The following is a 27361-nucleotide window of genomic DNA, read 5'->3' on the forward strand; positions in this document are numbered from 1 at the left end:
CAAACAGCCAATGAACTGAATGGCATAAACAAACTGCTATATAATATTGTGTGTCACCTCTGTGTTGTACCAATTATATCAGAGTATGAGCCTCCCCGTCCATGGAAGATGATAGACTGTGAAACAAGCACTGCAGCACTGACTGAACGATGACTGACTCGGTACGCAGCAACCCAACGCCACACACCATCTCTCCCATCCTGAAAGACTGATACGACAGATGGAGCCCAGAGTCATGGACTGGGTGAACTCAATGGATGTTTTAATGGACATTTTTCAGGGAAGGTCCATAGACTAATGGAATGATGTCTGTGTATTATGTTCAAGGATGGGAAGGGGAGGGGTGGTGGTTGGTAAGGTTGTATGGGAAGGTATGGGACCTGGGCATGGTGTAAATGGTATGGAATAAGGGGTGGAGAATGTGCTGGTTTTGGCTGAGAAGGGGTTAATTCTCCTCACCATGGGGGGTCGGCTACCTTTCCAGCTTTCCGAGCTCTGCTCTGCCGCATGGCAGGGGATTGGGAGGGGCAGCTGATCCCAACTGGCCAATGGCATGTTCATTCCATACCATGTGACACCATGACCAGTATATTAAGGTGGGGGCAGCACAGTGGGTGGTGAGCGGCTGCGTCATGTGCGGTTTGTTTTGGTGGTTCATTCCCCTCCCCCAGGGTTTTGCGCCTCTCGTTGTTCTCCTTTACATTGCATTTCTGTTGTTGTTTCTTTTAATTATTAAACTGTTCTTATCCCAACCCACAAGCGTTTCCCTTCTGATTCTCTCCCCCATCTATCGGTGGGGGAGTGAGCGAGCGACTGTGTGGGGCTGAGCTGCTGGCTAAACCACGACATTTGGTTATCTTCTTTTGGTATTAGCAGAATAATAAGCTCACCACAGTCACTGAATGGCTGGAATTCACTACAAATCCAGAGGTATTTCTACGATCTGCTTTTTTCACTGCTACTCTGCTTAGCTTACAGATATTTTCACAGGGAAAACAAACAAACAAACAGTTTATAATCAACCACAGACCAAAATAGAAATTAAGTTTCCTGCTGAATGGTATGATAGGTTCACTTCTATAGTTCTTTATCAGTGATAAAGTTTCACCTAAGTGATTTGTTTAGCCCTAAAGCTATCATTTGTTTAATATTTTTTGCTGATTACCCCCCGAAGAGTACTGTTGCTTGCAAGAATGCTTTAAGCTGTCGTTTTACTTACACACAGTAATTACACATTTCCTTTCAATTACAACAAAATACATAGTCTCTTACTATTGTTCTTTTCAATTAGTGTAAATGAGAAATTAAGTTATACAGAATTTTCTGAATAGGATTTTTTTTCTTAGTCTGTTCTTTATATATTGCACAAATTTGCTTTTTACTGTTTTAAAAAGGGGAGGAGAAGGAGGGAGAATAAAAAACAAGCTCAGTTCCTCTCTGCACAGAGGCAATGAGAATTCTGATTTAATGAACTAACTATTAAAGCCTCGAGGAATGAAGAGCATCTCTTCCCCATGCTACTATAGGTGAAACTATCAAGTCTAAAGCAGGATTATTTTCTTTTGTAATAAAAAAATACTGTACAGATGACAGGTTATTTAGAAATATCAGATATGCTGTAATGGTCTCCTTAAGTTTGCCAGTTTCAAAGTGCAATTTAATACCTGTCCAGTCAGCTTGTACAATTTTCCATATCTTTTGAATGTTTCAGGTTTTTTTTTTTTCTTCTCAATTTGCCTGTGCCAGTAAAAAAGAATATACATTTTAAGAAGTGCCTGGAGTGAAGGCAGAGAAGGCAGAAGGAGTACTCCCCCCTTCAAGTCTCCAGCTTCGCCTGAATCATTGAGGTTAACACACAATCACCTGGCATTCATGATTCTGAGCTTTCTGCACCAACTGCAACAGCCTCCAACAGTCCAACAAACTCCTCCTCTTTATGTTCCCAGGCATTTTGTTTCATTATTCTTACAAAATATCTATAATCTCCCTATCTTTATCTCCTTACCTTGTCTTTATCTAGTCTCAAAGTATAAACACTTCAGAGCCATCCTTAGGGAAATGAATTTATGGCACCTGGAGGCTTCTCTGATAAACTACAACCCTAGAGTCATGGCAGTAAAGTAATACTCCAAGCAACCTTTTGTACTCCAGCGAAAAGCAGTCATTATAGACCTGACTGTTCCAGAGAAATACCTGTGAGTGACAGGATGTTTCCCCTTGTACTCCAGAATTATGGAACTTATTCACTAGGTACAGAAAAACAAAGTTTAAAGAAATATCTTTGTCTTATTAAATTAGAATAAAAGAGAATTAGGAGAGCTAGATAGCCTATCAGAGATAGAAAAGCCAGTGGGGTGTATTCTGCAAAGAACATATTTTAAAGCAGTTTATAGCTTTCTTAAAAAAAATCAACTTACAATCCTTGTTTTATATCTGGTTGTGAAGAAATAGTTTAATGTATCAACCAGAGTAAATCTTATTTTCAAGTCTCCAAAAAGACACAGAAAAAGTTCTTAGTAATAGTGGATTACTTCCTGCATCTCTATGGAGATTTAACTCTCCAACAATGACACTATGTTTCTGTGCTGATCATTTTAGCAGAAACACTCAGGGCAAGTGTTTCATTCAATATAGCTGGGTTCATCCAAAGGTAAAGTCACAAAGCTGTAACTGCTAAAGAGAAATAATGGAACTTCTGTCAAATAATACCTTTATTTTCTTTCCTTATTCTGTAACATGAAGGAGAAATATAGAGAGCTTTGGAGAAGTGGCCAAAACATCTATAAGACGCTATTAAAAAATGTCAAAGTAGTGAAAGGCTAGCAAAGCGTTCTTAGAATTTCTATAAACAATTCTAAATTAAAAAGACCTAAGGATTATTTACATTTTCTTTGACTTTATAGAAATCAGATTTATAAAATATATATCTCTTTCTTCATATCTTATGTATATTTAGAACTCTGTTGAGCATCTGAAATTTTAGCAAAATTTACCTTATTTTTATAGAATAAAGGAGCCTTTTTTTTTCCATGGCAAGAGAAGCAATTTGCACTATAGTACCACTGGCTGTAAGTATGATAGCCTCCAATGGCTATTGTTTCACATGTGCAATTGATAATCTAAGTCCACATTTATTTTGAACTAGTACTCTAAACACTAATACCAGCAATGACAATGGCATACTATTGAAAGGCTCCAGTGCAGGAACCCCAGTGAAGCCATCCTGGCACCCACACCGCCCTGCTGAGGAGGGTCCTTCCAGATGGACAATGCAAAATGGTTGGTTTTGTTTAAAAGAACTTTTTTCTTGTTGTTTTGAAGGGGGCTTGATTTTAAGGATGCAATAGATAAATAATAGATCACCAGGCCATTTTTCAGTCTTGAAGAGATACATGGTCTAGACACAGCAAATCATTTCTGCCCAATCAGAGGCCCTTCTCAGCAGATGAATTCAAGGGCCATCAACAAATCCTCCATTATAAGCTCCTATGTCTAACACAGTTCTTCTCTTTAAAAGAAGCTGACAGCCTCTCCCCCCAGTGCAGTGCCAGTTTCTTCCCCTCTTCATCCTTCCCTACCTCCCATTTCACAGATCCTTTGGCTCCTGCTACTTCCAGCTGCTTTTTTCCTCATAGGCATACCATAAGAAAAAGTCACAGGTACCTTCCTCTGTTACACTGATCAATCATCCCTTTGGGCTCTCTGCCTCAATTTTCCTTTGCATTAGCATTTTGGGCTGCCTGTGGTGTCAGTGGTACTCCTGGCTGAGGTGAGGCCTACGTCTATCTTCTGATGCTGCCCTGACACTGCCCAAATGAGGACTGAATAACTGCTGATGCTGTGCAGGAGTGAAGCAGCAACAAAGAGAGCTAGACTCTTCTGCCAGGGAATCACCCTCTCCTCTTAATTGCTTAAGTTCTCTACAGGAGAAAAGACAGACCTGTACCAGAAAAAAATAATGTTGATAAAGGATAGGGAGGTATCTTGATTAGGGGAATTAATGCCATTAAACTCAGGTTACCAGCTCCTATCAAATATATAACAACAACAAACACCTAAAGACTTGCCTTCACTTTTCATTTAAGAGTTGCTCAACATTTTCTTCACAATTTTATAAAATTTTTACATTTACATCAAATTTTGGAGTAAAGAAATATGTTCATCCACCTCTGCCTGAATATATATAGGCATACAGCACTGCCCATAATAAAGGAGCAGCCAATGAACAAATATTTTTTCTGGAAGGTAATTGTATAGATGCTTATGTGAAAATGGCATTTTCCTAACCTCAAACTGTACAATGCTAACTCATAGCACTGAGCATTTTTATGAAAAGATCTGCTTTCATTATGCTTTTAGTAAATATTTAGTGTTTAGAAAAATGTGTTCTAAAGGATTTTTTAATTCTCTGTTTTGCACAGTTTGGCATAGGTATGATGCAACCAGGTGGATAGCACTTGGCTTGCACAGTACCTGCTACTGGGAGGAACCAATCTCCTTTTTAGAGATATGAGGCAAAAATAACCAGCCCAATTCCCCCAGCAAGACTGAATGTAACAAGAAGCTGAAATACGATAATGAAGTACCAGGACAAAACAGGAGAGCAATCTAGTGAGAACATTCTGACTGATTTATATTCCTCTCCTAAAGTCTTACCCTCAAACTGAGCATATATGCTGGGTCTGGCTGAGATGGAGTTATCTTTCCCCATAGAAGCCCTCATAGTGCTGTGCTTTGTATTCGTAGCTAGAAAGGTATTGATAACACACCAGTGCTTCGGCTTCCACTGAGCAGCACAGCATCAAGACATAGCCAGGGCAGCTGACCCACACTGACCAAAGGGATATTCCATGCCATATGACCTCATGCTCAGCAATAAAAGCTAAGAGAAAGGAGGAAGAGAGGGGGTATTCATTATTAAGGTGTTTGTCTTCCAGATCAATCACTATGCATACTGAGGCCGTACTTCCCAGGAAGTGGCTGGACATCACCTGCTGATGGGAAGTAGAGAATAAATCTTTTGTTTTCCTGTGCTTCTGCACACATCCTTTGCTTTTATTAAACTGCCTTTATCTTGACCCACAAGTTTTTCATCTTATTTTCTCCCTCCTGTCCTGTTGAGGAGGGGAAGTGATAGAGCAGCTTGGTGGGCATCTGGCAGCCAGACAAGGTCAACCCACCACAGCATACTATTCAGTTCCACTTGAAAAAAAACACATTTATTTTGTTATTGCTGTATTGTTAAAGGTAAGTAACTTCTGATTTTTGTTTAGGGGGAGAGGGGGAATAGTTATTGTCTTTACTTGTTGAAATAATACCTATTGTTATTTCCCATTTCAAAACCTGGGAAGATCAAGGTCAAATTAAATATCACAACTATGTGCAGCAAAAATTCAGGTAATTATAATAAATGAAAATTGATAAGATGAGCTGACAGAAAGAGAAAAAAAGTGATGCTAGTAAAGGCCCTATCCTGACAACAAACATTTTCACATTCAATGAATAGGTCTCTGTGCAGTCCACAGTGACTCTAGTGGCTGTATTTACATATTCAGTTATATGTCAGAGGGTTGAGTTCATGATGGTCTTTATTATGCATCAAAATATTTAAAGACTATTTAAGAATAAATAAAAGAATTAGCATATCTAAAAGTGCAAGCATGTTCTTTTAAATAACAGTATGCACCCTTTGAAACAGAATATCTGAAAAGCTTTTTCTGAGCTGCAGCTATGTGGTTTTTCCCTTTCAGAATGTTTTGTAATTCAGCTATACCAAATATCTTTTAATAACTTGCTTTATTTTAAGAAATCTCAGCGCTTTCTACAAGGATCAAAAAGGCTCACAGAAGACAAGAATACGACATCTATCCATTTAGCAGCGCGTCATCTGATGGTTGCCAAAACAGCATAAGATTATATGATTCAGAAATAATCCAAAAGTCAAGACTTCCAGACCTTTTCTAACTAGAAGACCCCATGGACTTCCAAATAAAATCACAAACCCAAAAATTATAACTATGAGAAACAATCCATAGACACTGGCTCAGGCATTGACTCTCAGTTATTCCTAAATATTTAGGGAATAATGAATTTTCTACTTCTCAATGTTATGATGACTAGAATGTTTTTGGTACAGTCCATACTTGGTCCTGAAGGTCTGAGACTGTACAAAAATTTAGCAACTCTTGTACCTGATCACTAATAACACACTTCAAAAATTGTTTACTATTTAAAATACTGCACTCTGGCAAAGCTAAATAGGATATAAATCTGTGCAAGCTGATGAGATTTTTTTATAAAAACTTTCAAAACTACAGGCTGATATTCAGTGACCAGATTTTGCTTTATTTCCCATTTTTTTCTTTGCGAGTAGATATAACCACAGGATAAAGTAAACCATCCCTCATTCTCCATTATTTTGGAGAGGTAATTCCTTTGGGGCAACATGTACACTGTAGCACAACTGCACACACACAAAAAAAGATTTAACTGCAAAATGGCTCACCTGCTCCAGCAATCTGAACATGACATGACCTATTGTTAAAATTATGCTGTATAAGTGAAAACAGGCTACTATTAAGTAAAAAGAAGGAGTTGAAACAAATGACAGAATATTTTTGTGTTACACTATTCTCAGGTTTTCAAAAATGACTAAGAGCATCAGAAAAGCAGGAGCTCCATTAAAAAAAGTTAATGCTACGAAAAGCTACTGAAGTTGCAAATCAGTATTTGATGAGAAACTTCGCTGATCAGATCCGATCCAGGAATTGCATGCTAAAATTCCATGTTGCAAGTTCAGCTGGGTGTGTAAAATTCAAATTCTGCTCTTTATACTATTGTCATGGTTCAGCCCCAGTCGGCAACTAAACAACACACAGCCACTCGCTCACTCCCCCACCCCTGTGGGATGGGGGAGAGAATCAGAAGAGCAATAGCAAAAAAAACTCGTGGGTTGAGATAAGAACAGTTTAATAATTACAATAAAATAATAATGATAATATTGATTATGATAATAACAACAACAATAAGGAAAAGGGAAAAAACCACAAACACAAACGATACAACGGCTCACCACCTGCCAACCGATGCTGCCCGTCCCCGAGCCACGATTGCTGCCTCCCTCCCCTGGCCAGTCCCTCCCAGTTAACATACTGGGCATGACATTACATGATATGGAAAATCCCTTTGGCCAGTTTGAATCCTCTCTCTTAGCTCTGCCCCCTCCTGGATTCTTGTGCACCTGACAGAGCATGGGAATCCAGAAAAGTCCTTGACTAGTACAAGCACTACCCAGCAACAAGCAAAATATCGGTGTGTTATCAGCATTATTTTCATACTAAGTCCAAAGCATAGCACTATATCAGCTGCAGTGAAGAAAATTAACTCTACCCCAGCTAAAACCATGACAACTATGTATATCTGTCCAGTTTAAGAAAAAAAAAAAAAGCCAGAACACCTAAAAATCACATTGTGTTGAATAACCAAGTGGCTTTTGCTAAACATGTAATGCAGTGCTTGAATGTTCCACCCTCCGTTGCTCTTAGTGAGAGTGTAATATGGTCAATTTGACAGGCCTCCCCATATTTATATTTCAGCCATCGTCCCCCACACCACAGAGGCTTTAACCGCTTGGCTTGCTTGACTGCAGCGCATGTTTCACATTCGTGGATAGCCTGTGCAATAGCGTCCATGGTCAAGTCCACCCCTCGATCACGAGCCCACCTGTATGTTGCATCTCTCCCTTGATGGCCTGAGGTGTCATGGGCCCACCGACCTAGAAATAATTCACCCTTATGTTGCCAGTCCAGAGCCACCTCAGCCACTTCAGTCTTGGCAGCCTGATCTACCTGCTGGTTGTTTCGATGTTCTTCAGTGGCCCGACTCTTGGGGATGTGAGCATCCACATGACGTACCTTCACAACCAGGTTCTCTACCCAGGCAGCAATATCTTGCCACAATGTGGCGGCCCAGATGGGTTTGCCTCTATGCTGCCAGTTACTTCGCTTCCACTGCTGTATCCAGCCCCATAGGGCATTTGCCACCATCCAGGAGTCAGTATATAGATAGAGCACTGGCCACTTTTCCCGTTCAGCGATGTACAAGGCCAGCTGGATGGCCTTTACCTCTGCAAACTGGCTCGATTCACCTTCTCCTTCAGCAGTTTCTGCTACTTGTCGTGTAGGACTCCATACAGCAGCCTTCCATCTCCGATGCTTTCCCACAAGACAACAGGACCCATCAGTGAACAGGGCGTATTGCTTCTCATCTTCTGGCAGTTTGTTATAGAGTGGGGCTTCTTCAGCACGTGTCACCTCCTCCTCTGGCGATAATCCAAAATCTTTGCCTTCTTGGCCAGTCCATAAAAACTGCCGAGATTCCTGGGCGACTGGGGTTTCCAACTCGAGCCCGCTGGGTGATCAGTGCAACCCATTTACTCCACGTAGCATCAGTTGCATGATGTGTAGAGGGGACCCTTCCTTTGAACACTCAGTGCAGCACCGGCAGTCGGGGTGCCAGGAGCAGCTGTGCCTCAGTACCAACCACTTCTGAAGCAGCTCGAACCCCTTCATATGCTGCCAATATCTCTTTTTCAGTTGGAGTATAGCGGGCTTCATACCCTCTGTATCCACAACTCCAAAACCCTAGGGGTTGACCTCAGGTCTCCCCCTGTGCTTTCTGCCAGAGGCTCCAGGTAGGGCCATTCTCCCCGGCTGCAGTGTAGAGCACATTTTATACATCTTGTCCTGCCTAGACTGGCCCAAGGGCTACTGCATGACCTATCCCTTGTTTAATCTGTTCAAAGGCTTGTTGTTGCTCAGGGCCCCATTTGAAATCATTCTTCTTCCGGGTCACTTGATAGAGAGGGCTGACGAGCAGACTGTAACGTGGAATATCCATTCTCCAAAAACCCACAACGCCCAAGAAAGCTTGTGTTTCCTTTTTGCTAGTTGGTGGAGACATGGCTGCTATTTTGTTGATCACATCCATTGGGATCTGACGACGTCCATCTTGCCATTTGACTCCTAAGATCTGGTTCTCTTGTGCGGGTCCCTTCACCTTACTTTGTTTTATGGCAAAACCAGCTTTCAGAAGGATTTGGGTTATTTTCTCTCCTCTCTCAAAAACTTCTTCCACTGTGTTGCCCCACACAATGATGTCATCAATGTGTTGAAGGTGTTCTGGAGCTTCTCCCTGTTCCAGTGCAATCTGAATCAGTCCATGGCAAATGGTAGGGCTGGGTTTCCACCCCTGGGGCAGTCGAATCCAGGTGTACTGGACGCCCCTCCATGTGAAAGCAAACTGTGGCCTGCACTCTGCTGCCAGAGGGATTGATAAGAATGCATTAGCAATATCAATTGTGGCATACCACTTTTGACTCCAGTTCGTATTGAAGTTCTAGCATGTCTGGTACAGCAGCACTCAGTGGCTGAGTGACTTCATTCAGGCCACGATAGTCTACTGTTAGCCTCCCCTCTCCATTAGACTTCCGGACTGGCCATATGGGACTGTTAAAGGGTGAGTGGGTCTTACTGATGACTCCTTGGCTCTCCAGCCAGTTGTCCTGGTTTCAGCTGGGATAGAGTTAAATTTCTTCATAGTAGCTAGTATGGGACTATGTTTTGGATTTTTGCTGGAAACAGTGGTGATAATGTGGAGATGTTTTAGCTGTTGCTAAGTAGCACTTACACTGGTCAAGGACTTTTTCAGTTCCCCATGCTCTGCCAGGTGCACAAGAAGCTGGGAGGGGACACAGCCAAGACAACTGACCCAAACTGACCAATGGGATATTCCATACCATATGACATCATGCTCAGTATATAAAGCTGGGGGAAGAAGAAGGAAGGGGGGACATGGGAGTGATGGCAGCTGTCTTTCCCAAGTCACCGTTACGTGTGATGGAGCCCTGCTTTCCTGGAGACGGCTGAACACCTGCCTGCCCATGGGAAGTAGTGAATGAATTCCTTGTTTTGCTTTGCTTCTGTGCGCAGCTTTTGCTTTACCTATTAAACTGTCTTTATCTCAAACCATGAGTTACTTCACTTTTACTCTTCTGATTCTCTCCCCTGTCCCACCATGGGGGAGTGAGTGAGCGGCTGCATGGTGCTTGGTTACTGACTGGGGCTAAACCACGACAATGAGCTCATGGATGGGATCAGCCTCGGTTGGGGCGATATTTTGGCCAATGCAGTGTTGTGGTGGCATTCGGCACCTGTTGTTCTTTGACCCTCAGCAACCCCACAACAGAAGGGTCCTTTGAGAGACCAGCAAGGTAGAGAGCTGTTACATTTCCTCCGTCTCCAAGGCAGCTACACCAAAAGCCCACCTGTACCCTTTTGGGTCCTTGAAAGACCCTCTCCTGAGGTAGTCTATGCCAAGGATGCACAGAGCCTCTGGACCAGTCACAATGGGGTGCTTTTGCCACTCATTCCCGGTTTGATGGAATTAAGGTGCACTGTGCACCGGTGTCCACTGAAGCTTTATACTCCTGTGGGTCTGATCTGCCAAGCAACTGGATCCACACAGTCCCGTAAGCCCGCTTATCCCTTTCCTCCACCTGGCTGGAGGCATGGCCCCTCTAATTCCGATCATGGCATTCACAACTCACTTCCTGTAAATGTGAGTAATTCCTGTAAATGTCTCTCTATTAAGTTCAGAAATTAAATCAGCACTACTACTCCTCTGTCTGGGGACTTGCTCACTGGAAATTGGTGCAAGCAGCTTTCCTGGAAGAACCTGTGTCTAGTTAATTTTTTTTTCCTTGCAGCTCACATACTCATGCCCGTAGGGTCAAGGTAGGCTTGCCATCCCACCTCCTCATGTCCTCTCCGTGGTCACGCAGGTAGAACCATAAGGTGGCCCGTGGTTTGTATTCTCTACTTTGAGCAAAAAGAAACTTATTCCTAACAGCTGAGACACTACTCTGTCGAGGTGGGGAACAAGACATATCTTCTTTGAGTTGCTGGACCTCTTGGGATAGTTTCTCCACAGCAGAGGCTAGCAAGGAAGAGAGATTTGCTTCGTAGTCCTGGAGTTTATCAATCACCTCCACCACCATTGGTGCCTCATCCCCTTTCCAGGACATTACTGCCAATGGGTTTGCATATGAGGATGGTGCGCTCCATACAAACTTCCACCACATGGGTCGTGTGCACTCGGCTTCATCTGGATCTTTGGATGACCGTTGATAGTCCAGGTCACCATAAATCACCTCAAGCACAGCTAATTCCCTTAGATACTGGATGCCTTTCCCCATAGTTGTCCATTTTCCTGGGCAATATGTAACATCATCTTTGAAGGGACACCTTTCCTTCACTCCAGACAGGAGTCGCCTCCAGAGGCTGAGGGCTTGTGGTTTTTTTCCAATTGCTTTGTCAACGCCCCCTTCCCCAGAAAGGGATCCCAGTTGTTTGGCTTCTTTTCCCTCTAGTTCCAGGCTACTGGCCCCGTTATCCCAGCATCGGAGCAGCCAGGTGACAATTTGCTCAACTAGATGACAGCCAAAATCTTTTTGTCATATCTCGCAACTCACTCAAAGACAGGGATTGGGTGGTCTCCCTTTTATTTATGACTTCTTCCTCTCCCCGTGATCGCCCTGCTCCTTCATCATCCCATTCTAAGCAAGTTGACTTTCTCTTCCGAGATTTCTTCTTATGTATGGGGGTGACTGATACTGGCATAGGTTGATTCTCTGAGCCAGCTCCAGTACTTGTTGTGGGGGTTTGAGTAGCCACAGTGCTTGTCCTGGGGGTTTGAGTGGCTAAAGTGCCTGTCACTTTGCATTTCAATCCAGAGACATTCTCTTCCCCTTGGGAGCACTGAATACTGTTGAGCAGGGCTCGCTCTGCATGGGCTAGTCCCCAGCACATTGCAGTTATCTGTGTCTCTCTGAAATTCCCAGCGTAACAATATACTTTTTCCAAATCTACTAGTTTTTCAGGATTCTGCACTTGTACGGGGGTGAAACTCCAAAATACTGGGGGTGCCCATTGCCCTAGGTATTTGCCCATGCTATCCCACATGCCCTGCCACTCATAACTATCAAGCCTTGGGGCAGATTTCTGGGTGATATTCTTAAGTTGCTTAGTCAAAACCAAAACAACATGCCCAAAAACTAACAATAAGTGCACCTTAACCACCCAAGGATGTTCAAGATACAAAAAGGTTGTTGTAACAAAGGCACAGACATCATAGAACAAAGTTGCAGAGGTACTATTCTGTATTTCCTCCATATAAAATCTCTCAGAGGAGGAGGTATAATTGCTAATTGCCTCAACAAGGTGGTATCCAAAGTATAGTAACAGTTTCAGCCAAAACCCCAAATACCAGATAAAGCTGAAAACGAGTGTTTGTATAACAAATCTCTTAGGCAAAACATTACTAATCACAGCAGACTAAACAAACCAACACCAATCTGTAACACAAACTGCAAAAATGAGAACATGGTGCTGTGACCAGCAGCTGTTGTTATCTTGAACCCTTGAGCCCCACGTTGGGCACCAAAATAGACTGTCGTGTTTTAGCTGGCAACTCAGTCCCACACAGTCACATGCTCACTCCACCACTTGTGGGACAGGGAGGAGAATCAGAAGGGTAAAGATTGTGGGTTGAGATAAGAGCAGTTTAATAACTAAAATAAAACAATAACAACAAAAATGGAATGGAAAGGAAAACAACAAGGCACAAAATCCTGGGCAGGGTGGGGGGGAAGGGGAGTGAACCACCAAAACAATCTGCACATAACAGCCACTCACCACCTGACACATCCAGTCCCCAAGTTGCAACTACCTCCCTGTATACCAACTGCCCCCATTAATATACTGATCATGGTGTCACATGGTATGGAACGAACATCCCATTGGCCAGTCGGGGTCAGCTGTCTTGGCTGTGGGCCCCTCCCTCCCAGCCTCTTGCGTACATGGTAGAGCATGGGAAGCTGGAAAGGTCCCTGACCACCACAGACACTACTGTGAAGAGAATTATCCCCTTTTCAGCCAAAACCAGCACATCCACCGTGAGTTCTACCACAAGGTGCTTAAAACTGAGGAAAACATGGAAGACCTACCTTCTATTGCTCATTTAAAAAATGCAGAGGCATCATCTGCTGAATGAGTGGTTACCAAGTCTTGATTTACTCTATGGAGAGCATCTCCACTGCACCCTAAAATAACTGCACAGAGAAAGAAGCACGACTTTCCACCCCAACATTTAAGACATTTTTCTGAGAAAAGGTTTTGTCCCTATTGCTAGCACCTCTTGGGAGTTTTCCGGGAACCAGTTATAAATGCCCCTGGGGAGAGGTGTGGGAGCAGAGTGTGTTGTTCCCCAGGGAGTCACAGTCATTTGCCTTAACCCTCTCAGGCACAGCATATTTTTCATTCCTCTCGGCAAGGTAATGTAGTTTGAACTGCTGAGGTGAGGAGTCTCCTTTCCACTTTCTTTTTTATCTGCTTCATCTCGCACCAGCACAAGTGGCCCAGAGCGAGCGGCAGGTACAAACTCCTGCTTTGGGTGCAGGTTGGCTCCGAACCTGCCTCTGCCATTTCCAGGACTGTCATCTGTCCCAGGTGTGTCTTGTGTAGGGGAGGCATTGCCACCTGCTCTTCTGGCTGCCTCCGAAGAGAAAGGTGGTCCCTCTTCCCTGATTTTGAAGGAAGGTGCTCAGATGTCTCACTGCACAAGGTGCTCAAGTATGTGCCACAGCTTCATGGAGAAGGGAAATGGAAACATGCTTCAGCCACTACTGCCCCAAAGCACCCTGAGAGCTTGCTGCCTCTTGCAAGTACATGTTCAGTGTCTCCCCATGCACTACACAGACAATTTAGCTATCCAAACTGGAGCTGTGAGAGCCAGATTTGAAAAGCCAGTGCAAGACCTCATGCTGCAAAATTTAAAGCCATCTTCCTGCCCTAACCCTGTTATAATTTGGGACACACAAAGAAATGTTTACGTTTTGATAAAATTGCTTCCCTTTCAGCTGGCAGAACAGACCCAACAAGCCATTTAGTTTGGGTTAAATCACCTACCAGGATTAGCCCCGTGACTTTATACTGAGATGGGTTAGGTGGTTTCACATGGCCACTGACAGAAGTCAAATTTTCAGAGGTTTTAATGCTCACTCATCCTCTCCTTCTAAACCTCTCATCTTCACTTATGTTTTAAGATAACACTGTGTGGGCTTTCTTGCTTGCAAACTTCTGTTTTAAACAGCTGTGAGATTAATGTGTCAGCCACTGGCTAATTTTTCTGTTACTGGACTTATAGCTCATCCCTTACCTCTCCCTGTCTCTTATATATTGACTCCATGGTCTTGTTGCAACTTGAGCTTAACAAAACTGAATGTAAACTCTTTTTCTCCCCCACATTCTTGTCTTCCTCTCTCTTTGCTTGCCTGCAAAGAAAATGCTCCAATCCATCCTACTCAGATCTTTTTTTTTTTTACTTTTCCCTTTTTCTTGCCCAGCAAATTCAGGCCATTCCTTTTCATCCTCAGCACATGCCAGGGTCACTCTCTCCTCTACTTACTCTCTGCCATGTTTCTCCCCCAGGCTTGTGTTCCATCACACCAGGATTTCTGCCCAATTTGCCTTTCTGGACTTTCTTATTGACATATGCCAAATACTATTGCTCAGGCCATGTTTTTTATTTGCTGATTTGAACTCTCTGATTTCACTACCTTGCTCAGCTGACCTCTCTCCTGGCAAGGCCTCTCCAGTTCCCCATTTACTACAATAGCAATTTTGGCTTCTTTTAAGCACCTCAATAACTCTGCATATCCTTATTGTCCCTTGCTGAGGTTCATTCTGATCCTTTCTTCCTTACACAACTATTCCTTGCCTCATCACCTGGCTTCACCCATACTTGCCTCTGCCTTTTATTACACAACTGACAGCGTTAATTAGTGCATCTTTGTGCTCATTTCAGAAAGTTCCCACCCTGTACCTGTTTATGCCTCTTTAATTCCAACCATACCTACAAGGAGTCTAATACAGAATCGAAAAAACTTTCTTCCTGTTTCATAAAGAACTCTTTCTTCTACTAAATTCTCTCTATATTTCTATCCTTTGGCCACCATTTCTTTTGTCCTTGGAGAGGACCTAACAGGTCATGGAGGATAGTGTAAACAATACCATTATAAAGCAAACAAAGACCTCTTCTGAGCAATTCTCTGAGATAGTTCCAAACAAAATTAATTGGTTGGGTCTGGTCCTCATTTAAAGGCCATTCTTTTGACATGTTCAAGTTTTTCCCTAAATTGTGATCCAAAGAAATAACAGGAAATTGTATAGATGTACCCAAGGTACTGAGCTCAAGGCCCTCATTCAAGCTTCCTAGATCAAGTACTGACAGAGTAAAGCACAGTCTGAACCAGGGGATGGAGTTTTCACAGAAGATTTTACAGAATTTAAAGCAAGTTTCACATCCAAGATTTTGTTCAATGCATGTGACACACAGAACTGTATGCACCCTAAAGAATGTGGGTTCATGCAAGAACATATTTAGCTCATGGCATGTTCTGAATTCAATGAAATTTGCTGCAGGATTCAGATGCTACTAGATTATTTCATGTAAGGCCTTTTCCACATTTAAAACATCTCATTAATCTATTTCAAAACTTAAGAAGTTACATTAAAATGAGTTACCTTTTCTTGATATTGCCGCCGTGAAGAATCCAGAGACTGAATGAGGGCAGTGGCGTGACCAACAAACATGGCATAACAAGTAGCCCCCACAATCATACTCAACATGGTTATCCAGAGATCGGACATGCTGACAGGGGCACGGGCTCCATAACCAATGCAGAGCATATGACTCATGGCTTTGAAGAGTGCGTATGAGTACTGCTTTCCCCAGGAATCATTCTGTAAGAAAAAAGACAAGTGACTGAGCCAGCAAGCAGCTGAAGGGAAAAATACGTTTGTACCTGTATAATGGGATCATAGATTACTGGCTCTGAAAGAGCAGTGTGATAATGTATCTTCTGTACATGAGAAGAGATATTCCTTCTAAATTAAATGTTAGATAAAGTGTTAGAGATTCTGCTAGATAGTAGCACAGTGAGATGAAATAAATTTTACTTTTTAATACATGATTGTATTCTTAAACATGGGTGTTAACCTAATTACAAGGAGACTAAAAGTCAGTTTTATTTTACAGTCCATGGCAGATGGATTAGAAAGAGATGAGCACGCAGACTTATCAAGTACAAGAAGGTAGTATATTGTTTTAATAAGCATGAATATACTCCTATGGCCCCATTTTTTTCTTTTCAGAGTTGTCCACTTTAACACACAACCACATTTCATCTTATCAGCTGTTTCATTTCCCAAGGAGAGAAAAAAGTGTTATTTGTTGTATTGTATGCTTATCCTGTTTTTCTTGTAATATTGTTTATACCAGAAGCACCTCCATTCAAAAGAAGTCTGTTTATTCTGTAATTATAGCAAACCCATGTTCATAGCCATGATCTGTGAAACACAGCTCAAAATAAAAGGTGAATACCTGGGTCCTGCATTTCTGATATGTAGCTACCCCTTCCCATTCTCTCTGGGAGACTAGAAAGACCCAGCAGCTCACAAGCTTTTAAAATTGCAAAGGTGTTGTCAGCATCCTCCCTTTAGCTTTACATAGAGACAGTCAAAGGGGTTGTTCCCAGAGAAAAGCAGACACTTTAACACATTCCAAAAAGTCCTGGGAGCCCTTGTCAGAGTTTTTCTATTCTCCTTGTCAAAGGAATGAAATGAGAAGAGTTTTATAGCTGTTGATCATCCAGTGCCCAGGAAAACAAATTGTGCTTGGAGGCACGCAGCTTACATGAGAAAACCTATACAAGCTTTGCTCAAATGATCTTTTTTCTCAAAGAGCTTCAGGCTTGCTCTCTTGTCATTTAAATACCAAGGTTACAAACTACTCTTGCACTTTTCATCTATTCAAATGTTTTTTCTAGACGCTATCAGCTAAAATAACTGGTAACAGAAAATAAGCTAACAATTCTTGGAATGCAGACAACAAAGTTCATATTTATGCACTAATATAATAATTTACAAATTAACAGTTTCTCTGTATTTACACTTGTTTCACTTTCTAAATTAAAGCTTTTCAGAATTGTGAGCTGTTTCTGTCTTTACAAATGAAACTTGTGTTGTAGATACTGCTAAGGAATAGGTTTTCAATGTCTGTACTAAAAAAAAAGAATTAGATTAAACTTACACTGCTGGTAATCAGGTAGGTTTCACTGAGTAACAAGGAAATAAACTTCCTTTTGCTTTGGGGCTTTAAAAAAATACTCAGAAAATGAAAGAAATGAAGACGCTTCCCTCAAAAATCTCCAGTTCAGGATTCAAATACCCAGCTAGAGCACAGAAACTCCTTGCCATCTGGGTCAGTGCAGGTATTTTAATCCAAGTTCCCTGTCTCTCGGGAAAGCAACTTACATCAATCAAGGTTCGGTATATTTTGAAGGCCTTTTCTTCCAGCTGGTATCAATCTCCTTTGGGTGGAAATAATTAATAAGGGAATTGTTAGAGAACCATACCACATTCTTTTGCAGTTGCAGCTTTATATAGACTACACTGGGGAAAACAATACACTACTTGTTGGAAAAAAAATATTAACTTTAAGGCTACAAATAGCATTACTAAAGTCATAGTATTAAAGAGTTTGTAAGATCAAACCCTCACTTCTTGCAGTACTCCATACAGTGGATCTTGCTCCTAAACTGTGGTTTTTAGCATAACTATTATAAATATTAAATAAAAGCTGATCTTGATCTTGTCTATGAACCTTTTCTATCATAGCCTTGGTGTGATAAACCTCAATTAAAATACTTTCAATAAAATGATATTTTTACATCAAAGTCTTTCAGTTAATCCAAAAGCTGGTTGATTTTATTTCTTGACTGAGATCCTTTCCAAGTCTGTGAACTACAATTTAAAATAAAATACCATTGTCTTTAAGAAAGAATAAGAAAAGGGAAGTGAGAAGAAACAAAATACAAGGAGGGCTTTCAACTAAGTATGTAACAGGGTGAGTGAAAACTAAATTAAATACTACTTGAGAAGTAGTACCATGAAGGAATAAGTGAGCTGTAATGACAGAAGAGAAATAACTAAAAATGTATAAAATAAATATATATTTAACCATATATCAACCTCTATATATGCCAAAGTAGGATCCAACACCTCAGTCATGATTACATCTGAATCCATACTGGAGGTCAAGGCCATCTCAAATGGCCATTTTGTTATATGAGCAGCATTAGATATCACTGTCTAGCTTATCATAGACTTTGTTATAGGCTAGGCACATTTCAGACATTTGTGAATAGATGGTCCTGAGGAGCTGGTCCTCAGATGGGTAGAAAGGGTTTAGCAGAAGGAGAAAAAGACCTGGTGAAAAGGCCTGACAAAACATTTAAATTCAACTTGGATTTGTCTGAGGATTGTATTGCTGAAAATGCTCGCCAATGCTTTTTTATTTGGTGTTTGTTTGTTTTCCTTAATAATCAGTCAGCTCTTGTAGTATCATTTGCAAACATTGGTCTTTTAGTTTTATGTTTTTTGGGTTTTTTTTTTAAGATGATGCTGAACAAATACCATTGTGGAGGGTACAAATTTCAGTACAGTTACTTGTGTTGTTCACTGATTTATCCCAAATATAGAAACCACTCTAAAAGAACAATGGTTCTAATGTCAAATTCTATAAATCATGTATGCTACTACCAACATTACTATATGAAATAATAATAATAATTATTATTTAATTATTTTTCTACTTGTGTTGTATAACATAAGGGTTTGGCAGGAGCAACCCTAACTTTGTTTCAACATGAGAGGTTGGAATTTTCCACAGCCCGATTGTGATGTGCTGCTCTTTGCTGTACAAAAGTGAGGAGTGGCCATTCCTCTGCTACTAGCCTACAGAGATTTTTTAAAAATTATGATTATTTTATTAAGATTATTTTATTAAAAGATGTGTAGATGTGGCACTTCAGGGCATGGTTTAGGAGACATGGTAGTGTTGGGTTGACGGTTGGACTTGATGATCCTAGACGTCTTTTCCAACTTTAATGATTCTATGATTCTATAAGAAGCATTTTTGCACATTCATCATAAGGTAATTTTTACATAACATAGTCACAGATAATGAGTTAATAAAAGCCCATCCTATGAAATAGTCCTGTGTTTACATAGTCAGCTTTTCCTTAATTTAATTTTTAAATATTAATATTTCTATAAATACATGTTAAATGTGTCCCTTAATGGTTGTTGCTGTACGCTTCTACGGGAGAACTTATCTTGGGCCGCATATCTCCGGGACACAGGGCTCTACCCACCCTGGGGACAGTGACGCACAGACATCAATATGATGGATACAAAATGTCCGTTTATTTAGCTGCGTCACACGCTTATATAGCTCTTGCGCTTCCTATTCCTGCCACTCCTATGGGGAGGAGTCTATCTTTCCGTCACAGCCCGTGATCTTCCGGTTGCCGATCCCTGTCTATTCCCCTACAAATGGTCATATTCTGTTTTTAATGTATAGATTTAAAAAAACCTCCAAACCACTATGAGCTGAAAAAAATCTACCAATCAGTAAAAAAGAATATTTAATTTCTTAGTTGACAATGGATTGATCACTGGTTCCAGATTAGCAGTAATCGGCTTAAAATTTTTTAAATGAAATTACATTAATTTGGAAAAACTATTAAAGACTCTAACTGTGAGAAATACCAAAGCTGTTTATCCAAGGACTGATTACATAATCTAGCTCGATGACATAAGGAAATCCTCACATTTGTGAAAGCAATGATCACTGATCATTTGCAATTAGTTTTGTACGTATATACATTAACTTAGCAGTTATCCCAAAGAATACATTCATCACATGGCACTTCTGATTTTTAAAGGTCTGTTTCTAAGCCTCTTCCTTCACTGCAGGATGCTATCCTTTGTCTCATAATTTTACACAAAACTGCTACCAATATCTTTTTGTAATAACTTTTCAGTTCATAAGACACAAATTACAGAAAGGTCACATGGCACCTTCTAAGGGGCAACAATAAAAGGCAAATTATTTTTCACAGTGGATTAAAAAAGGGTTTCTATTTTACTGGCATCTATGGAGGTTTTCACCAGGAGATTTTGTTGTCATCAGACAAATCAGTTCCACTCCCATATTGTACTCATTCCCTCAGGCACACTTTATCTTCCCTCAGTCATACCCTTGCACTGAAATATAAATTGATTTAGAAATCTCATAACAAGCAGTCTATTGCACAGACAGTAGTGGTTTCCAAATTTTTGACTCAGTCCCTTTTTCCTTTCACAGCATGGTCACTGTATATGTCACAGAAATGGTCCTCCCAGTTTGCAAGGGCATGCTTTACAATCATGGAGCAAAGACTGACTTAGGAATTAAGTGAAATAGTTTCTACAAGGATCTCAAACTCACACTTCTGATTCTCCCTTTCGAAACCGCAGTAGGAGTGGGGGAGTAGCGTGCCCCTATCCCAAAGAGCTTGCCTTGTAATCAGTCACACACATCCATTCATGCCCACCATAGACTTTGGATTCTCCTGAAAGGAAGTGATATCTGAAGGAGAGAAGATGGATACAAATCTTGACAGGATATAGATGGTCCGTGGCTATACTAGTAAATTAAAAAAGTATCAGAAAGTATTTCCAAGCTCCGGAACATGGTTCACATGGGTATGCTGTTAGAAATGCCCCTGGCATGGCACTGGCCACATAGCACTCTCCCAGCAATACCAGTTCTACTTGGGAGCTGGTGTGGTTCCTTCTAGGCTGCCAGCATGAGCCTGTCTTGTGCTGAAACCCAAACAAGATTAATACTATGGACACACTAGGTAACTCATATCCCAGTCCTTCCCCAGTGCCCATTAAAAGTGGGCACTTTTAATTTATGAGCGTGGAGGCATCTAGACAGTCCATAAACCCTCTGGTTTTAGCATTGTCACAGAAAATTATCGTACAAAACAAATATAAAGTTCAGGGTGGGGGTTCAAAAGTGGAAGAAAGCACAAAGCATCCTTGCTAGCTTGGTAGCACATAGTGCAATGCAGTGGTGGCCCCAATGAAACATCCACCTAAAAGCTGAAGGACATGAGCCACTGCTGCTCAAAGTTACTGTAAAAATTAGTCTTTTCAAGGGATTTGATTAAACTGTATTTGTGTCTTATATAGCCATAATATGAGTTATTTGTATATATTTATCTGCAAGCCATATTTAAAGTATAATTTAACTAATCAAAAAGGCATGCTAATAAAAGACTGTATTACATATTTATGACACTTTGTTGTGGTTTAGCCCCAGCTGGCAACTCAGCCCCACACAGCCGCTCACTCACTCCCCCCACCCCTGTGGGATGGGGGAGAGAATCAGAAGAGCAAAAGTGAGAAAACTCATGGGTTGAGATAAGAACAGTTTAATAATTAAAATAAAACAATGACAACATAATGAAAAAGAAAATAACGAGAGAGAGGCAAAACCCAGGGCAGGGGGGAAGGGGGAATGAACAACCAAAACAAACCACACGTGACACAGCCACCCACCAACCTGACACCACTAGTCCCCAAGCCACAACCACCAAGCCACAAAGCCACCTCCCCTGGTTAATATACTGGTCATGGTGTCACATGGTATGGAATTAATATCCCATTGGCCAGTTTGGGGCAGCTGTCTTGGCTGTGGCCCCTCCCCTCCCTGCCTCTTGCCCACATGGCAGAGCATGGGAAGCTGGAAAGGTCCCTGACTACTATAGGCGCTACTTAGCAACACTTAGCCACTACTTAAAAACAACTAAAGCATCAATGTGCCATCGGCACTTTACCAGCTACAATGAAGAAAATTAACTCTATCCCAGCCAAAAAGAAGCACACACTTCTAACAGTTATGTCAAACAGAACTAGAAAAGGAGACACGTTTCTTAACAAATCCTGCGTCATCTAAGTTCAATAGCCAAATCTTCCCAACTGTTACACTTAAATTTCCATAAGAGCTTTATTGACATCAAAACTTTCTCATGCTCTGGATTTGGCATCTACATGTGTTCACATTCTGGCTCTGCTTTCATATTTCAGAATACAAGTTATATCCATTAGCAGTAATTTCCCTGTGTCAACTAAGTTATATGTATATAACACCGACATCAGACTAGAATTGGGCCCTATAGGTAATCTATCATTTTGACGGTAATCCATATATACATTTTGATATGGATATACAGCTTACATACATACTTGTCCATCAGTCAGTTGCATAATTTACTGCCTCTGGCTTCATACAGTTCCTTAGAATGACACATTAGTTAAAATCTCAGACAGCAAATTACAGCAAAATACTCTCTCAGCACTTCAACTTTCAAAAATGCTGTTTGAATACCACAGTGAATAACCTAGGTGGCCAATGGGAATGTTGTGCAATGTTTATAATTTCAAAACTCATCCAATGGTGAATGTACTATCATGCAAAACCTCTACTTCTTATCACAGCTATTAATACTAAGAATCTTTTGTTGTTTTCTAAAACTAGTAAACAAAGGCAAGGTGGGATCAGACTCGGAAGACTAAAAATTCTGCTGTTATTCAAAAAATCTTAAGTGCAAGGAAGAAGAGTATATTTTAGGAAGTGTGTAAGTAAATGCATATGATTTAAGGAAAAAAACCCTGAATTGGTAAGCTCAGTGGAATAAGCAGATATCTTCAGAATCTTCTTAACATTTCTCTCTGCTGCTATGTGCACAGATAACACATGGTGCAAATGATTCAGCATATACTTTCAAGACCAATAGGGGCAGAAAAATTTTAGAAAGTGTTTGGCATTGCATTTCACAGGAGAAGAGGTTTGACTGGAGAAGCAATGACTAAATATTATATACTTACTTTGTTCAGAGTCATGCAGTGACTTTGCTGTCATTACATTCATGTCATTCATGTTTTGGTGCTATGTCTTTGGCACTAGCCATCAAACAAAACCACAGTAGTGTAACAGATCTTTCTTTTGATTATTTTTCCTGATGCAGAGGAAATTGAATATTCCCCTATTAAAACAAGCAGCAAGAATATCTCCCTGTGATCACCTTTTTCTGGTAAGGATGTATAATTTTCTTTGTGGAATCAGTGTGGCAATTCATAAACAGCAATAGAAGTGCAGCTATTTGGCTTATGCACACAGCCTAGTCTTTCACATATATTCGAGTTATTATGTGCACATGAATAGTCCCATTGCATTCAAAAGGATGGTTCACATAAGAAGATACACTCAGAATCTCACAGGGGAGGCTTCCCTGTACACTGCTCAGTACTGCTCTTTCTTTTGTGTATCTGTACCTAATCAGAGATACAATCATAAATTCCTACAGTTGTATATACAAAGTCACAAAATAATAAACTAAAGCTTATGGGAAAATTACTTTTTCTATTCTTTTGTCTATAAATCAGCCCGCTCTGACTCATCCTTTTATCTGGTCACTGTGCTCCCTTAGCTGAACCCCGAAGACTAAAGAAAGTTTGTAATGCATGAATCCCATTTAAAATAATATTCCATTCCAAAGGATTATTTTTACTAAGATTTTTTTAAGGAAATACATCTTACAAATCTGTTACAAAGCTTCTATAAAGTTTAGAATAAAATTTTAAAAGCACAGACTATGTCTATTTTCCCCATGTGAAAAATTAACAGTACTAGGAAACATTCTCCCACCATGGAATTTGATTGTCTGTACTTGTAATTTTTCAGAAAGCAGTGGTTTTGGCTAGGGCCAATTAATACTTTCCAAAACAACTCCTGAACACAGACTCAGAGTTAGCACAGGTCACGGATGACTCCTGTCTAGCAGTAGACTTGAGGCCACCTTGCCTTGGCAACTAAGAAGTCCAGTTGTATGGAAGCAGGCTGTGGATGCAATTGACTTCCAGGAGAGAAAACAGACCTGAGCATGTTTAATCTACCAGTATTAATACAGCCCCCATGTCAATCAGTCAGTGACAAACTAAGGGACAAATACTGGTGAAGAAATTTTCCAAAATATATCTGTTACTTTATCTCATGCCTGTCCACAGGAAAAGCGAGATCAGAGTGCAGTGAAGCAGTCCGGCGCTTTGAAAAGGTTTGTGTTTCGGTTCCTTTAAGCACTCTCACAGGATGTGAACAGCTTCTGCAAGGGGGACATCTGAGGGCTCTAGGCTTTGCCTATCAGTTGTGACTATTTTTGTATATATCTGTTTCCAAACTTATTAGGTGGCATCATCTTTAGTAACAATTGCTACCACTGGAGAATATCCCTTCTCCCCTCCTCTGAAATTAATTTCATTATCACAAAATATATACAAAAAATAAAGTTTTTACAAATCATTGAAACGGCAGACATTACCATGCCATTCTATGCTGATCTTTGTTTTTTGAGATCCCTTTTTTGAAATTTATAAAATAATCTAATAATCTGATGAAGATATTTGGCTTTTGTTCTCCTCTCTCACAGCACACTCCAAGTTTGATAAAATTAAAATCCCACTGTTTTTTGATCCTCAAATAAACTTTAGTGCCATTGTTTAAAGGGACTGACAGATATACATCGTCCGCCAAGGGGAAAATGTTGTAATCACAATAGGTACACAATAAGTATTGCGTGGTCACAATAAGTGATTACAACAAATAAGCACATATACAGGTTTTTATTAAAGATATTTTTGCTGGACAAACAATGCATCCCAGAGATAAACACTTTCTTATAAGAAAATAAAAAAAAACAGTGTCAAAACAATGGCATGACTAATGAAAGAATATATAAATCCTTCAAGAAATCTTTTTTTATGAAAAACTGAAGTTCATAAAATAACACTATTGGGAGAGCTAAAAACTCAGAGTGCATTAAAGACACCATATCTTTTTTTCTGCTCTTTTCAGTTTGTGAAAGGAGCTGGATATGATGCAAAACACTGTTCACTTAACAAGCCTCAAGCATTTATGAAATACTTTTATAATTCAACCACTGAGAAAAGCTTTGAATTTTCAACAGTAGTTATCTGATAGTCAAGAACAGGTGATGATAACTGTTAGGTAGAATCTCCATTGCCATAGAAAATATTTGCAATATTTCTTGTTTAGAAAAGGGAACTCAGCAAAAGGAACTGCATCTCTGTATCCTATGAACAACTCAGACTAGACAGCAAATTATGTGAAGCATCTGGTCCCAAATAAAATGCCAAATGAAAATGAAACGGTTTTGGCAGTGGACATTTAGCTTTCTGAGTACTATCACCATTCTCTTGGAATCAACATGACTTCACATGGCCACTCTGCCAGTCCTGCGTTCCCATGTGAATGAACGCTCAACAGCTGAATCATTAACTTGAATGCAACCATACAAGTATATCTACATTGCATTCAGGGCTCAATTTAGCATATCTGCAAAGTCCTGTGCTGTATGAACTCTACAGCAAACATGCCATAAATTTCCACCAGGATTTTGGTATCTCTTGAGAGAGAGAGACAAGTTAATCTCAAGTTTGAGTACACTTCCTTAGTCCTGGGATGGAAAGGAAAAAGGGGATTTCTTTTGTCTTCTGCATTTCTTCTCTTTTCTCTGCTCACCTTCCTACCTCTTCCCCAAAACCTCTTGTACTCTTCACCGGAAAGTGAAGTACACTAAAACCATTGATGCATAATTCTAGTTTCATGTTCACTCTTTTGTATAGCCTGTTTCACTGCATTATTTTTACCTGATTAGAAAACATGTGGGTTATGCCTTCTTTAACTATTGCGTGTAGTGTTCAAAAAAATATTCTTTGTTGATGATCAAAGAAACAGAAGTTCAAAAACGTTAACTCCTTGTTCTAAATTATCTACCTCCACTAAGATTTTTATAATCTAAAGAAGAGGGGAAAAATGTACTTTGAATAAGTCAAATCTGGAAAGAGTTATGGCCAAATCACAAATAGGTTTAATTATTCTACACTCTGTTTCCACAGATTAGTGAAAACAGAAAAGAACTAAATAGTAAATTACTAATTTTCCATGGGGTTAACTTTCTTTAGCCAACTTGCCTTCTCACAACTTTATATTCATGAGAATGCTGTTCCATTCACATAGCAATGGTAATGCCATTTAAATGTACAGAAATGCTTGGAAAGCATATGGGATACCTTTGCAGCTATAACATAAAAAGTAAGAAAACGTCTATCTGCACTAAAGAATTAAAATCACAGACTCACAGGTTGGAAGGGACCTCAGGGATCATCTAGTCCAGCCTTTCTAGGAAGAGCACAGTCTAGACAAGATGGCCCAGTACCCTGTCCAGACAACACTTGAAGGTGTCCAACATGGCCGAGTCAACCACTTCCTGGGGAGATTATTCCAATGGTTGACTGTCCTCACTGTGAAAAATTTCCCTCTGATGTCCAATCAGAATCTCCCCAAGAGCCACTTGTGTCCATTCCCCCTTGTCCTCTCCATGTGACTCCGTGTAAAAAGGGAGTCTCCATCTACTTTATAGCTGCCCCTTAAGTACTGGTACAGGGTGATGAGATCCCCTCTGAGCCTCCTTTTCTCAAGGCTGAACAAACCCAGGTCTCCCAGCCTATCCTCGTATGGCAGGCTTCCCAGTCCTTTGATCATCTTGGTGGCCCTTCTCTGGACCCCTTCCAGCCTGTCCACATCCTTTTTGTAGAGCGGGGACCAGAACTGTACACAGTACTCCAGGTGTGGACTGACAAGCGCTGAGTAGAGCAGGATAATTACTTCTTTATCTGTGCTGGTGATGCCCTTTTTGATGCAACCCAGCATCCTGTTGGCCGCCTTAGCCGCAGCAGCACACTGTTCACTCATGTTGAGCTTTCTGTCCACCAGGACCCCCAGGTCCCTTTCCACAAAGCTGCTCTCCAGCCAGGTGGATCCCAGTCTGTACTGCACTCCTGGATTATGTTTTCCCAGGTGCATGACCTCACACTTGTCCTTGTTGAACTTCATAAGGTTCTTGCTGGCCCACTCTTCCAGCCTATCCAGATCTTCCTGCAGAGCAGCTCTCCCTTCTGGAGTGTCTACTTCCCCACTCAACTAGGTGTCATCCGCAAACTTCATCAGGCTGAACTTGATGCCGTTATCCAGATCCATATAAAGATATTGAATAACATTGGGCCCAGTATTGATCCCTGGGGGACTCCACTTGTGACAGGTTGCCACTTGGAAAAGGAGCTATTTATCACCACCCTTTGGGTGTGGCCTGTCAGCCAGTTCCCCACCTACTGCACAGGCCACTTGTCTAGGCCATAACGCATTAATTTCTCCAGGAGGAGGCTGTGGGGGACTGTATCAAAGGCCTTGGAGAAGTCCAGGTAGACAATGT

General features: G+C 40.8%; 1 protein-coding gene across 1 annotated transcript in view; it reads right to left on the bottom strand.

Annotated features, from left to right (window-relative positions):
* The window catches only part of LOC142049882 (potassium/sodium hyperpolarization-activated cyclic nucleotide-gated channel 1-like), a 307027-nt gene that overhangs the window by 100789 nt on the left and 178877 nt on the right, over positions 1-27361 (bottom strand). The window contains exon 4 of the mRNA XM_075078045.1: positions 15642-15860. Coding sequence (XP_074934146.1) covers positions 15642-15860 — 219 coding nt within the window. The remainder of the gene's footprint in view (positions 1-15641; positions 15861-27361) is intronic.

Source organism: Phalacrocorax aristotelis, chromosome W (genome assembly GCF_949628215.1).
Source record: "Phalacrocorax aristotelis chromosome W, bGulAri2.1, whole genome shotgun sequence".
Lineage (NCBI taxonomy): Eukaryota > Metazoa > Chordata > Aves > Suliformes > Phalacrocoracidae > Phalacrocorax > Phalacrocorax aristotelis.